Source organism: Phycodurus eques, chromosome 3, assembly GCF_024500275.1.
Source record: "Phycodurus eques isolate BA_2022a chromosome 3, UOR_Pequ_1.1, whole genome shotgun sequence".
NCBI lineage: Eukaryota > Metazoa > Chordata > Actinopteri > Syngnathiformes > Syngnathidae > Phycodurus > Phycodurus eques.
In genome coordinates this window covers 24,936,962-24,949,132 of record NC_084527.1, presented here as the reverse complement: position 1 = coordinate 24,949,132, position 12,171 = coordinate 24,936,962, and the positions used below count along the sequence as shown (strand labels likewise).

The window sequence follows — 12,171 nt, the reverse complement described above, 5'->3', positions numbered from 1 at the left end:
ACAGCCCCACAACATCCAGAGCCTTTAGGAACTCCGGGCGAATCTCATCCACCGAGGAGCTTTTTAACCACCTCGGTGACCTCAACCCCAGAGATAGGAGAGCCCGCCTCAGAGAACCCAGACTCTGCTTCCTCATGGGAAGGCATGTCGGTGGAATTGAGGAGGGCTTCTATTCTCCCCACCGACTCACAATGTCCCGAGTCGAGGTCATCAGCGCCCCACTATACACAGTGTTGATGGTGTGCTGCTTCCCCCTCCTGAGATGCCGGATGATGGACTAGAATTTCCTCGAAGCTGCCCGGGAGTCTTTCTCCATGGCCTCACCGAACTCCTCCCATACCCAAGTTTTTGCTTCAGCGACCACCAAAGCTGCATTCCACTTGGCCAGCCGGTACCCATCAGCTACCTCCGGAGTCCCACAGGCCAAAAAGGCTCGATAGGACTCCTTCTTCAGCTTGACGGCATTCCTCACCGCTGGTGTCCACCAACGGGTTCGGGGATTGCCCCCACGACAGGCACCGACCACCTTACGGTCACAGCTCCGGTCGGCCACCTCAGCAATGGAGGCGCGGAACTTGGTGCACTCGGACTTGATGTCCCCCGCCTACCTCGGAACATGAGCAAAGTTCTGTAGGAGGTGGGAGTTGAAACTCCTTCTGACAGGGGATTCTGCCAGATGTTCCCAGCAGACCCTCACAATATGTTTGGGCCTGCCACGTCGAACCGGGATCTTCCCCCACCATCGGAGCCAACTCACCACCATGATCAATGGTGATCAATTGACAGCTCCGCCCATCTCTTCATCCGAGTGTCCAAGACATGCTAAGTTGATTAAAAATAACTTTCTCAACAATCTTGGCTATGAAAGGGAGATTTGAGATGCGTCTATAGCTTGCTAACATGGATGCGTCCAGCATTCTATTTTTTAGCAGATGCTTAATGGCAGCTACTTTAAGAGCTTTAGGAAACTGACTGAAGTGAGCAATTGATTATTTGCTGCAAATCAGCTAGCACAGACTTCGCAATAGCTTTGAAAAAGTCAGATGGTATTGAGTCAAGACCGCTTGTTGATGGTTTCAGATGCTGAACTGCTTTCTCTACAGTTTTTTGGTCAGCTATCAAATTCTGACATGGTAATAGAGTTTTTCCTGGGTGGCTTCAGATGTACGGCATTTTATCATTTTGCTGATTTGTGCTAATATTTAACCTGATGGATTGTATTTTTTCACTAAAATAACGAGCAAATTCATTACATTTATCTGCTGTTAGGAGTTCTGGAGCTATCTGATTCGAGGGGGTTGTTAGCTTGTCAACCACACCGAGCAGAGTGCGAGTATTGTTGAAGTTCTTACTGTTGATTTCAGAAAGGTGTTGCTGTCTAGCCCTGACGAACTCTTGGTTAAAATTACAAAGACTTTGTCTGTAGAGGTCATAGTAGTAGTAAAAAAAAGTATACGTTTAATAAGACTGCAACAAATCAGTACCAGAAAATATTAATAAAAATGCCTACATGTTTTTTTTTAAGTGTTAAGGTGTAGCCATAAGTTTATTAAGCAATGCTGAGCAATTGTCTGTTGAGTTACGTTAGTAAACCATTCATGTTCAACGTTGGTTTCATCTGACCATAACAAAATTTCCCAAATACATGGGAAAATGTAGTATGGTCAGATGAAATCCAGGTTGAACTTTATGGCCATAATTCCAAAAGGGAACAACACAAACAACACCGTTAATCACTTAAAGAACACAATACACACAATGAAGCATGGTGGTGGCAGCATCATGCTTCAGGGCTGTCTGTCTTCTGCTGAAATTGGTGCCTTAGTCAATTATAAACATTTAGAAACACAAGTCAGTGTTACCACAAAACCTATAGACTTTTGCTCCAAAGCAAAGAAATAGATATAAGAATCAGGAAAAGCCTACTAAAAGATCTGAACTTTAATTGGGATTATTTAGGCACTTTAAATGGGGGCAAATACATTCTAAATGCCATTTAACACAAGTCTGAATATGATTGGTTAATTCTGAATTTAGACACATCCCGGTTTTAAGAGGGTGTGCAACTATATTACTTCAGTTGTTTACTTCCAACAATTGAGTTGAACAGATTTTATGTCACATTAATGATGGAAAACGTTTTTTATTCATCTTGGTCTTGTTTTTTTTTTTTTACATCACAAAAGCCAAGCATTTGAACAGGGGTGTGTAGATGTTTTAAATCCACCGAAAGCAACGCAACCAGAAGACGCAAATGATCTCCGGGAGGGCTCAGTGTTGACTATATTAAGACTCTTAGGCAGGAAATTGATTATTCCAGTCATTGAGATGTAAAGGATACAGCCTTAACATGGCAAAGACATAACTCAGACTGTACAAGACCAGTCCTCGAATGAATGCAATCCCACATTACAACTAGCCCAATATGAAAGAGGGCTCTACTTCTATTACTATCATTATTACTGTATATCATTTCGGAATGGATGACCATTTGGTTTAATTTAAATGTAAATCTGGGCAATGATTTGCGCACATTGTCACAAAGACAGCCTGGTGATGATTATTCATTCTGCCAACAGTATGGACATCAGAGCAATCCTTTCACTTTCTATGTTACTGTGCTGGGAAATACAGTAACTGCTCAATGCAGCTGTTGTTTTGTCTTTATCAAAGCTGAACTCAGAAAAAAAACACCTTTTTTGTCTACTGCCATTTGAACCTGAAGAAAAAAAGAAACAAGAGCTATACAATATCCTGTGCTGTATGCCAAATAGATAATAATAACAGAACATTTACAGTACCTTGTGGTGATGTCAATTGTGAACTTTAGTAAGATCTGATGCAGGAACAAACATTACATTTTCTTTCAAAGCCTGTTACAAAACTGAAAAGGTCCACTAATTCTACAAGGCATTTTTTTAATCACGTTATGCAGTTCCCTCTAGTATAACATATTTGCAATACTTTGCAATGCATTACTACCAGTTCCTAGTGATTTGAATAATCCTTCATCAAATATGAACTCATCCCTATCCCTCTACCTAAATGTTTTTCTTACTCTGTACACAAAACTAAGCCTTCACTAAATCAAACATGCATAAACTAACATAAAACTAACAAATATGTCCACCTACAAACAAATCAAACCTTTTGACCTGTTTCTACTGCATTCTCCGACCAAATTGTACAAAACCATTAAAAAGCCTTTTCATGTTTCCTTGTGTTACACAGGAGGAGCCCCATTTGTGACTCATTGCATGCAAACATCACCATTGATCTTTAAGAGCTTAAGTCTCACCCAAGCTTGGCAAGTCCCATTACAGCCAAGATGCTATGTTCATAAAGGGTGAGGAAAATGTTTGTATGACAGTTTGAAAATGGCATATTGCGACGACAGACCAAAATGATCATGCTTGCTAAATGCAATGCTGAAACAAAAATACATTGTGTGTGTGTGGGTATGAAAAGTATTCAGATCCCCTTAAATGTTTCACTCTTTGTTATATTGCAGCCATTTGCTAAGGTCATTTAAGTTTATTTTTTTCCTCATTAATGTACACGCAGCACCCCATATTGACAGAAAAAAAAAAGTATTGTTGAAATGTTTGCAAATTTATTAAAAAAGAAAAACTGAAATATCACGCAGCCAAAAGTATTCATACCCTTTGCTGTGACACTCATATATTTAACTCGGACGCTGTCCATTTCTTCTGATCATCCTTGAGATGTTTCTACACATGCATTGGAGTCCAGCTGTGTTTGATTATACTGATTGGACTTGATTAGGAAAGGCACACGTCTGTCTATATAAGACCTTGCGGCTCACAGTGCATGTCAGAGCAAATGAGAATCATGAGGTCAGAGGAACTGCCGGAAGAGCTCAGAGACAGAATTGTGGCAAGGTGGAGATCTGGCCAAGATTACAAAAAAGATTCTGCTGCACTTAATGTTCCTAAGAGCACAGTGGCCTCCATACTCCTTAAATCGAAGACATTTGGGACAACCAGAACCCTTCCTAGAGCTGGCCGTCCGGCCAAACTAGGAAGGGTTCTCGTGAGTGAGGTAAAGAAGTACCCAAAGATCACTGTGGCTGAGCTCCAGAGATGCAGTCGGGAGATGGGAGAAAGTTCTAGAAAGTCAACCATCACTTCAGCCCTCCACCAGTCAGGGCTTTATGGCAGAATGGCTCGATGGAAGCCTCTCTTCAGTGTCAGACACATGAAAGCCTGCAGGGAGTTAGCTAAAAAAAAAAAACCCTCAAGGACTCGATGATGGTGAGAAATAAGATTATCCGGTCTGACGAGACGAAGATAGAACTTTGTGGCCTTAATTCCAAGTGGTATGTATGTGTGGAGAAAACCAGGCACTGCTCATCACCTGTCCAATGCAGTCAAAACAGTAAAGCATGGTGGTGGCAGCATGCTGCCACCACCATGTGGGTGCTGCCACCACCAGGTGTGTTTTTCAGCTGCAGGGACAGGACGAGTGGTTGCAATCGAAGGAAAGAGGAATGCGGCCAAGTACAGGGATATCCTGGACGAAAACCTTCTTTATACTGCTCAGGACGCAATCACAGGGCCTATACTAACAAACAAGCTTTTACACTTTCAGACCAATTGACAATTTAGAGTTTTCAATTAACCCAACATGCATGTAGCTTGTACAACCCAAGCAAATACAGGGACAGCAAACAAACTCCACACAGAAAAAATCTAAATCCTGACCAAATGTTCCACCATTCCACCCCAGTGTCCATCCATCCATCCATTTTCTGAGCCGCTTCTCCTCACAAGGGTCGCGGGCGTGCTGGAGCCTATCCCAGCTATCATCTGGCAGGAGGCGGGGTACACCCTGAACTGGTTGCCAGCCAATCGCAGGCCACATAGAAACAAACAACCATCTGCACTCACATTCACACCTACGGGCAATTCAGATTTGTCATTTAACCTACCATGCATGTTTTTGGGATGTGGGAGGAAACTGCAGGCACAGGGAGAACATGCAAACACCACACAGGCGGAGCTGGGGATGAACCCCGGTCCTCAGAACTGTGAGGCAGACGCTCTAACCAGTCGTCCACCATGCCACCCCACCCCAGTGTAAGAAAATTAATTTAAAATATCCATGTCTCTTGGTAGAAGCTTTTATGACGAGACTCAAAAACTGATCCATGACTGGACAAACCAACATGTCAAAGCATTAACTTCCTTGGTGGAGGTAACTGATGCACTAGACTGGAACCATCCAGCCAGCAACCTTTAGAAGAGTGACTATTGAATAATTGGACTGCACTGTGTGTGTGTGTGTGTGCGTGTGTGTGTGCATGTGTGTGTGTGTGTGTGTGTGAGTGTGTGTGTGTGTGTGTGTGTGTGTGTGCACATCCCACAGAAGTCACAATAATTTTAAAACGGTATTTATCCAGCCTTAATTGTTCTGCCACAAAGCTGGTCCACATTTCATTTAAATTTAACATGACCAGGTATGTACAAATAATTATCTGCATACTTAATGGTTGTTGGACATAGATTTTCAACCTTTCCTTGTGTCTTTTTTGAGGACGGATGGTGAAGTTATTGGGTAGTAAATAAAAGGGGAAATAGGAATACCATGTTATATATTTTTATCACTAGTACAGAGGTCTCTGGGGCCATGGGCAACCATTGAATGTCAAACAACAGAAGCCTTATTATTCACAGGAAGTAAAACAAATTTCTGGATTTGTCCAATCACAATGAAAGTTGCTGAAAAACAACGTGACATTCAGTCTGTGTTGACATTGTTACAGCTCGCTCAGATTATATGCTATTTACGACTAGAGGAGTGGAAAATATTGTTTATTTTCTTGTTTTTATGTTGCATTTCAAATGTGTCTGAATACAAATAGCTCAAAGTTGCCTTTTTATATGTATTTTCCTTTCCTTTTTATGGACGATGATTTGAGTATCTGTTCCATTTGAGATGGCATGTTTAGGGCTGATATTGATTTTCATACAAGACGCAAGTAAAACATTCACAGCAGCACAACTGTCTTGGTCTCGTATTTCCTTCACTATTCTCCTGTGACATAAAATGGTTTAATGACTATCGTGATACGGAGTCACGATAGCATGATGATAAATGATCAACTCTGCAGCAACGAGAGGACTGCCGGCCTGAAGATGTGTCCTGCTGTTTCGACAAATTAAAACATCAAACTGGGACACAAAGGGAACAAAGACAGTCAGGGTTTGGATTAGTGTAGGGGTAACCAATATATTGTACACGCTTCACAATGTACACTGTAGTTCAGGGTCACAGGGTTGATTATTTGACATCAAGGTAACTGATTGTACCTTATTAGGCCCCGAAAGGTATATGTATGTAGCATTGTTTTTAATCCAAGTGACAAACCATCGTATGTCTAAATGTTACAATCACTTACTTTTTTCTATGAGGATAAAGTCTGATAGTAATCCTGCATTTGGATTGTATAAGAAAATAAAATTGCTTTTAGTTTTATCTACAAGGTTTAATGGAAAGCAGTTTTGTACACCCCACAGTGAGGCTAGGTTCTTTGTTTTTGCTGTAGACTGAAAACATTTGGTTTTGACATCAACAGGTTATAGAAAATCCCACTTTAGCAAGATGGGATGCTGGAAATGAAAGCAAGGTATATAATGCTTTTTTGGCAGTTCTGAAGGTCTTGCCTGTGGTCACATGTAGCAATAAACCTGTATTTTAAGTAGAACTGCTGATCCATCCATCCATCTATTTTCTGTACCACTCACTAGGGTCGCGGGCATGTTGGAGCCTATCCCAGCTATCTTCGGGTGAGAGACAGGTTACACCCTGAACTGGTCGCCAGCCAATCGCAGGGCACATAGAAACAAACAACCATTTGCACTCACATTCACACCTACGGGCAATTTAAAGTCTTCATACAAACTTCCACGCATGTTTTTGGGATCTGGGAGGAAACCGGAGTACCTGGAGAAAACCCACTCAGAACATGCAAACTCCACACTGGCGAGGCCAGATTTCAACCCGGGCCCTCAGAACGGGTGTACATGGAGACCTTTTTGTCATTCTGATTGAAGATCTGTGACATGATCTATTCTGACCGGGTGTGTACATGTAATCAGAACAGCCGTGTGACATGCTCACTTCATTGTGAATGTCATGTCATTTATCAATATGGAGGTCCGTCGTCTATTCAGCACAGTAGTTGGAATTGTTTTCATGTTTATTTTAAAAAACGCTTGATTAAAAACAACTTGTAATTAGTTAAAAACAAGATCTCCGTCGCATATGAGCTCAGTTGGGAGCCTCCATATTTACGCCGTGCGTGAAAGATGACATTACCGTGCATTTGCGTCAAGACAAAGCATACACAAACAGAGCAATTCAGAGCTATTCCTGAACGACGGCGAAAATTTACTTCGGATGAGTTTGGCAAAAGGAATATTCCACCCATGTGATACCGAATGAAATTGCATTTGGATTTAGTCTGTTTAATCGGATTGAGGTATTTATATATAAATGGATATGGCAGGGCGGAACGGTGGGCGACTGGTTAGCGCATTCGCCTCACAGTTCTGAGGACCCGGGACCTCACCTGTATGGAGTTTGAATGTTCTCCCCGTGCCTGCGTGGGTTTTCTCCGGGTACTGCGGTTTCCTCCCACATCCCAAAAACATGCATGCTAGGTTAAGTGAAGACTCTAAATTGTCTAAATTGTCTATGGTTGTTTGTTTATATGTGCCCTGTGATTGGCTGGCAATCAGTTCAGGGTTTACCCCGTCTATGGCCCAGAGTTAGCTGGGATAGGCTCCAGCACGCCTGCAACCCTAGTGGAAAATGGATGGATGGATGGATGGCGATGGCAAATGTTTGTGTAATGGTTCTGACTGATTTTCCATCTTCACTTCACAATTGCTTTGTTTTGACCCATAGACAATTCTATTTTTTTCATGTTGGTTACACTATTAATCTCGTCTCCATTGGAAAAAAACAAATGTGACATTGAGTGTTGACATTCAGCAACATTCAGCATTTGTTTGATTGACCAATGCAAGAGGACACCTGGGAAACAAAACAAAGCTGTCAGTCCAGTACTTTATCTCACAAGATAAATGGGGGGGTTCAAACAAAGGGTAATTTCTTTTAAGTTATGTCTGGGCCAGAAATAAATAAAATCTAAAATGTTGACATTTTGTCTCATATTCATCTTTTTATGGCAAATCCAAATGTTTTCAGTTGACTGCGAGGGGAAACAAAAGGAATTGTGATTTTGTAATTAGTGAGGACTTTTCCAATATTTTTAGAAAAAAAAAACAGCTGAAAACCAATTGGGAAATTGCAGTCAAAAGCAAACAGCCAGCCTTCTGTTACCCCATCGAATAACAGGGAACCCGTTTCTTGATTGGTGTATTATATACATATATATATATATATATATATATAAATGTGTGTGTGTGTGTGTGTGTGTGTGTGTGTATAATGTTGTTGAACTAACATTAATTCCAGTAAATCGGCCCGAAATGAACCGGCATGCCTGTTGCACAAGGTGCAGCGCGGACAGAATGAAGAAGAACTCGGTAAATGAGAAAAAAAAATTACAACAATAGAAAATTAATATGGCTACAATTCAAAGCTAGAGTGTGGAGAACATAAATAGTGTTCTAACTTCACTTCGCCGTGTTAGTTATGGCGTGATGGCCAATTAATAGCATAAACTCTGCTGCGCATCAGTACACAAACTCAAACTGGTACAAGAGCCTGAATAAAGAGGGTGAGAGACATAATCCTCCTGGAAAATTTGATGTGCATTGTTATATTTGCAGCATCCCGCGTCTTAACATATTTTGCATACATGTAATGGTGCGTAATCACATGAATGCCACAAACTGGAGGATGGTTCTTCAAACAAAAGTCAACCGAAGTGCCCATGCAAGTGCCTATAAGAAATCCTTCTTACCTTTGGAGATGACGGATGACGTGCAATAAACACAAAGTAGAAGAGCCGCAGTATAAACGTGGCGTCCTTTATTCAGCGCACCCATACCGACGCGGGGTGGTCCACAGTTCGGCGAGTGATGATAAATGATCAACTCCGTCCGTTCCGTCTGTAAAGCCGGCAAGTGTCGCCTTTGTGGTGCTGAGAGAAAAGAAATGAGCGTAAGGGCTGAACAGCTGCAGGAAAGAGAAAAAGCATCTTCTCCTCTCTTTGGCTGTGTGTTTGTGCGTAGCGACTCCGCGTGCGCTTGAAGTTCCTCCCCTAAGCAGGCTTCACCATCCAGGATCCCGCCTCACGCTCAACCAATGGCATCTAAGAGAGACAGAGAGGAGGAGACCGCATGACAAGTGGACCTCATCAATAACCCATCACAGAGTACACCGTTTGGGGAACGTGACTCAGCAATGACTAATTACTTCATTCATAATACAGAAGAAATGTTGTTATCTTGGCTTACATTCAAGATCAATACCAAGTTCTGTAACGTACTGTCCACAAAGACATTGAATGTATTTGTTAAAATTATCACGATATTGCTCCATTAAAAAAAAAAAAAAAAAAAAAAAGAAAAATCCTGTAGATAGACCTGTTCACAATGTTTGTTAACAATCAGCACCAGGTTGGAAAACCGCGAGTGACCTGAAGTGAAAATGGTGACCAAAAACTTGTTTGGGGAGCACCAGCGGATATTTCTTTTCTTTTTTTTTTTTTTTCAATTTAAAAAACAAACAAACTGCTTTTGTTGTGTTTTTCGTTGTTATGGCAACTTTTGGCTTCTCCCACCATGGATCGCAGTGATCACTTGCGTAATTTGTTTGGCACTGTGGCAGATGGTAGATGTACCTCCTGAATCCACCCATTTTTAATCAGGGCTTGGCACCCAGCTGTGGCCGGGTATCGGGGGATGAGTCGGAATCAAACCCGCACTGCCTGCATGAAAGGCAGCAGCAGGGACCACCACATTACCGATGAGGAAGATAAATTGAGGGAATGTTGTAAATAATTACACAGAGAAGATTGCAAGACTGCTTTAAATGTAGTAGGTTAGTAGCCACTTCTAAAGGGCCAGACTGGGAACCAAACATCCCATCATCCGGTTTGTGAAAGGCATTTTCTCAGAGATATGTATAAAATGTTTGGTTGGTTGGACTTAATGCTGTCATAATGGCTAGCCTGCTAGCTAATGCCAGCTCATAGCACGCTATCCATTTCACTGTGAAAGCAACAGAAAAATCATTTAATTAGTCAGTCTCTCAATGATCATGTTAACCAGGTCTGAATTTCTACCACGTCGAAAATACGGCAGTAGGTAATGATAAAAGCAACATTCAAGCCATTTACCCTGTTTTCTCAATCGCTCTGTTCTGTGTTCAAGACCAAGACTTCCCCGAGAACAGAACTCTCCCAAACCAAGACAAGACCAAGACTTTTGGGAGTCGCGACCGAGTCAAGACCGAGACAGAGACAAGCCGAGACCGTCACAAGACAACGACCATAAAAATCTAGTTTAAAAACCGTGACAAGGTTGAATAGTTAAAGAACACTCTCTCAATTTTAATTTTCTTTTAAATAGCCAAAAACACCGTCAACATGCAAAAATCTCAAATCTTAACAAATTTCCCCAACTAAATTCTTGCAAAAAATACATATTTCTGTATATGTAAAAAATAGCCAATTTAGTTGATTTAGGAAAAGCTACAGCCAAAGTATATTACTATTAAATAAAGACAATTTAAGGTGGAATTAAAACCTCTTTCCAGAAATATTCATCTGAGAAAGATACAATTTGATTTGCTGGTATTACTTACTTAAGTACTATAGATGCGAAAGTCCAGCTATCCATCCATCAATTTACCAAACCGCTTTTCCTCACTGGGGTCGCAGGTGTGCTGGAACCTATCGCAGCTGACGTCGGGCGCGAGGGGGGGGTATGCCCTGAACTGTTCGTCAGCCAATCGCAGGACACATAGAAACAAACAACCATTCACACTCACAATCACACTGATGGACAATTTAGAGTCTTCAATTAACCTAGCGTGCATGTTTGTGGGATGTGGGAGGAAACCGGAGTACCTGGAGAAAACCCACTCAGAACATGCAAACTCCAGACTGGCGAGGCCAGATTTCAACCCGGGTTCTCAGAACTGTAAGGCAGCTAACCAGTCGCCCACCGTGCCGCCCAATATTACCTAATTGATCCAAAAAATACATATACATACATACTGAAAAGACAAAAATATACATAAATGCATCTTTGTTCATCTTCATGCCAGCGGTACATAGTTGCAAGCAGAGCCTTTAAATGAAATGTAATTAAATGCTCTTCCATTTGATGATTAACCTGTGTACCCACTTTATTTGACACTTTTGTTCGGTGGTATGCCGTGAGATTTTTTTTCTAATGTAAAATATGTGCCTCATATCGATAAAGGTTGGGAGATGCGATCAATGGTAACTGAATTCAGTCAAACTGACATACAGTACGTACAGTATGTACTGTCTATTGTTTCTTCTTTTTCAACATTTTGTGGGAACACTTACAGACATATACGGTTACAGAACAGTGTCAGTATTAGATAAATGCTTTTAAAATGTATGTATTTAACCACTCGCAAACTTACCTTGCATTTCCTGTACACTTTTCGATGTTGGTCATGGAGATGGAAATTCTATGTCCTTTGGCGGCACTTTTATTTTGTTGAGGAGACAAAGTAATCATCCGTAATCATCTTGAATCAAAATTCCATCTGCACTTACAGAACCATTAAGTCCATTGTTATCCAGTAAATGTTCTTCACCTGTTTTAAGCCATTTTTACATTCATCAGTAACTCATGTGAACCAAGTATAACCAATAGTGAACCTATAAGAAGATACTGTATCTTAATGGGGGCCCCATTTTAACAGCTTTTTAATGGCTAACACAAAGTTTTAACGTGAAAGTTTTTTTCTGGAGTTGCAATGTTTTCGATCATCTGCCCTGTGCTTGCATTATGGTAGCTCCTCCCACCAGAGTTTATACTAAGTGGCCGAGGTAATCACTATTAACACAATTCACTGGCTCACTCTGAACATGACTTGTAACAATAACTCACAAACCCCAAAACAGCATTGTTGATTATAAAATCTAAGTTTTTTTGTTTTTTTTGTTTCCAAATGTTAACAATGTATTAAGTA

At 41.2% G+C, this 12,171-nt stretch overlaps 1 protein-coding gene across 3 annotated transcripts in view; it reads right to left on the bottom strand.

Moving 5' to 3' along the window:
* unc5db (unc-5 netrin receptor Db) overlaps window positions 1-9,213 on the bottom strand; it is a 189,676-nt gene extending 180,463 nt beyond the window's left edge. For all 3 annotated transcript variants that reach the window (XM_061671017.1, XM_061671019.1, XM_061671018.1), the window contains exon 1: window positions 8,957-9,213. In XM_061671017.1, coding sequence (XP_061527001.1) covers window positions 8,957-9,041 — 85 coding nt within the window. In that variant the 5' untranslated portion in view covers window positions 9,042-9,213. The remainder of the gene's footprint in view (window positions 1-8,956) is intronic.
* Between the last annotated feature and the right edge of the window lie 2,958 nt (window positions 9,214-12,171).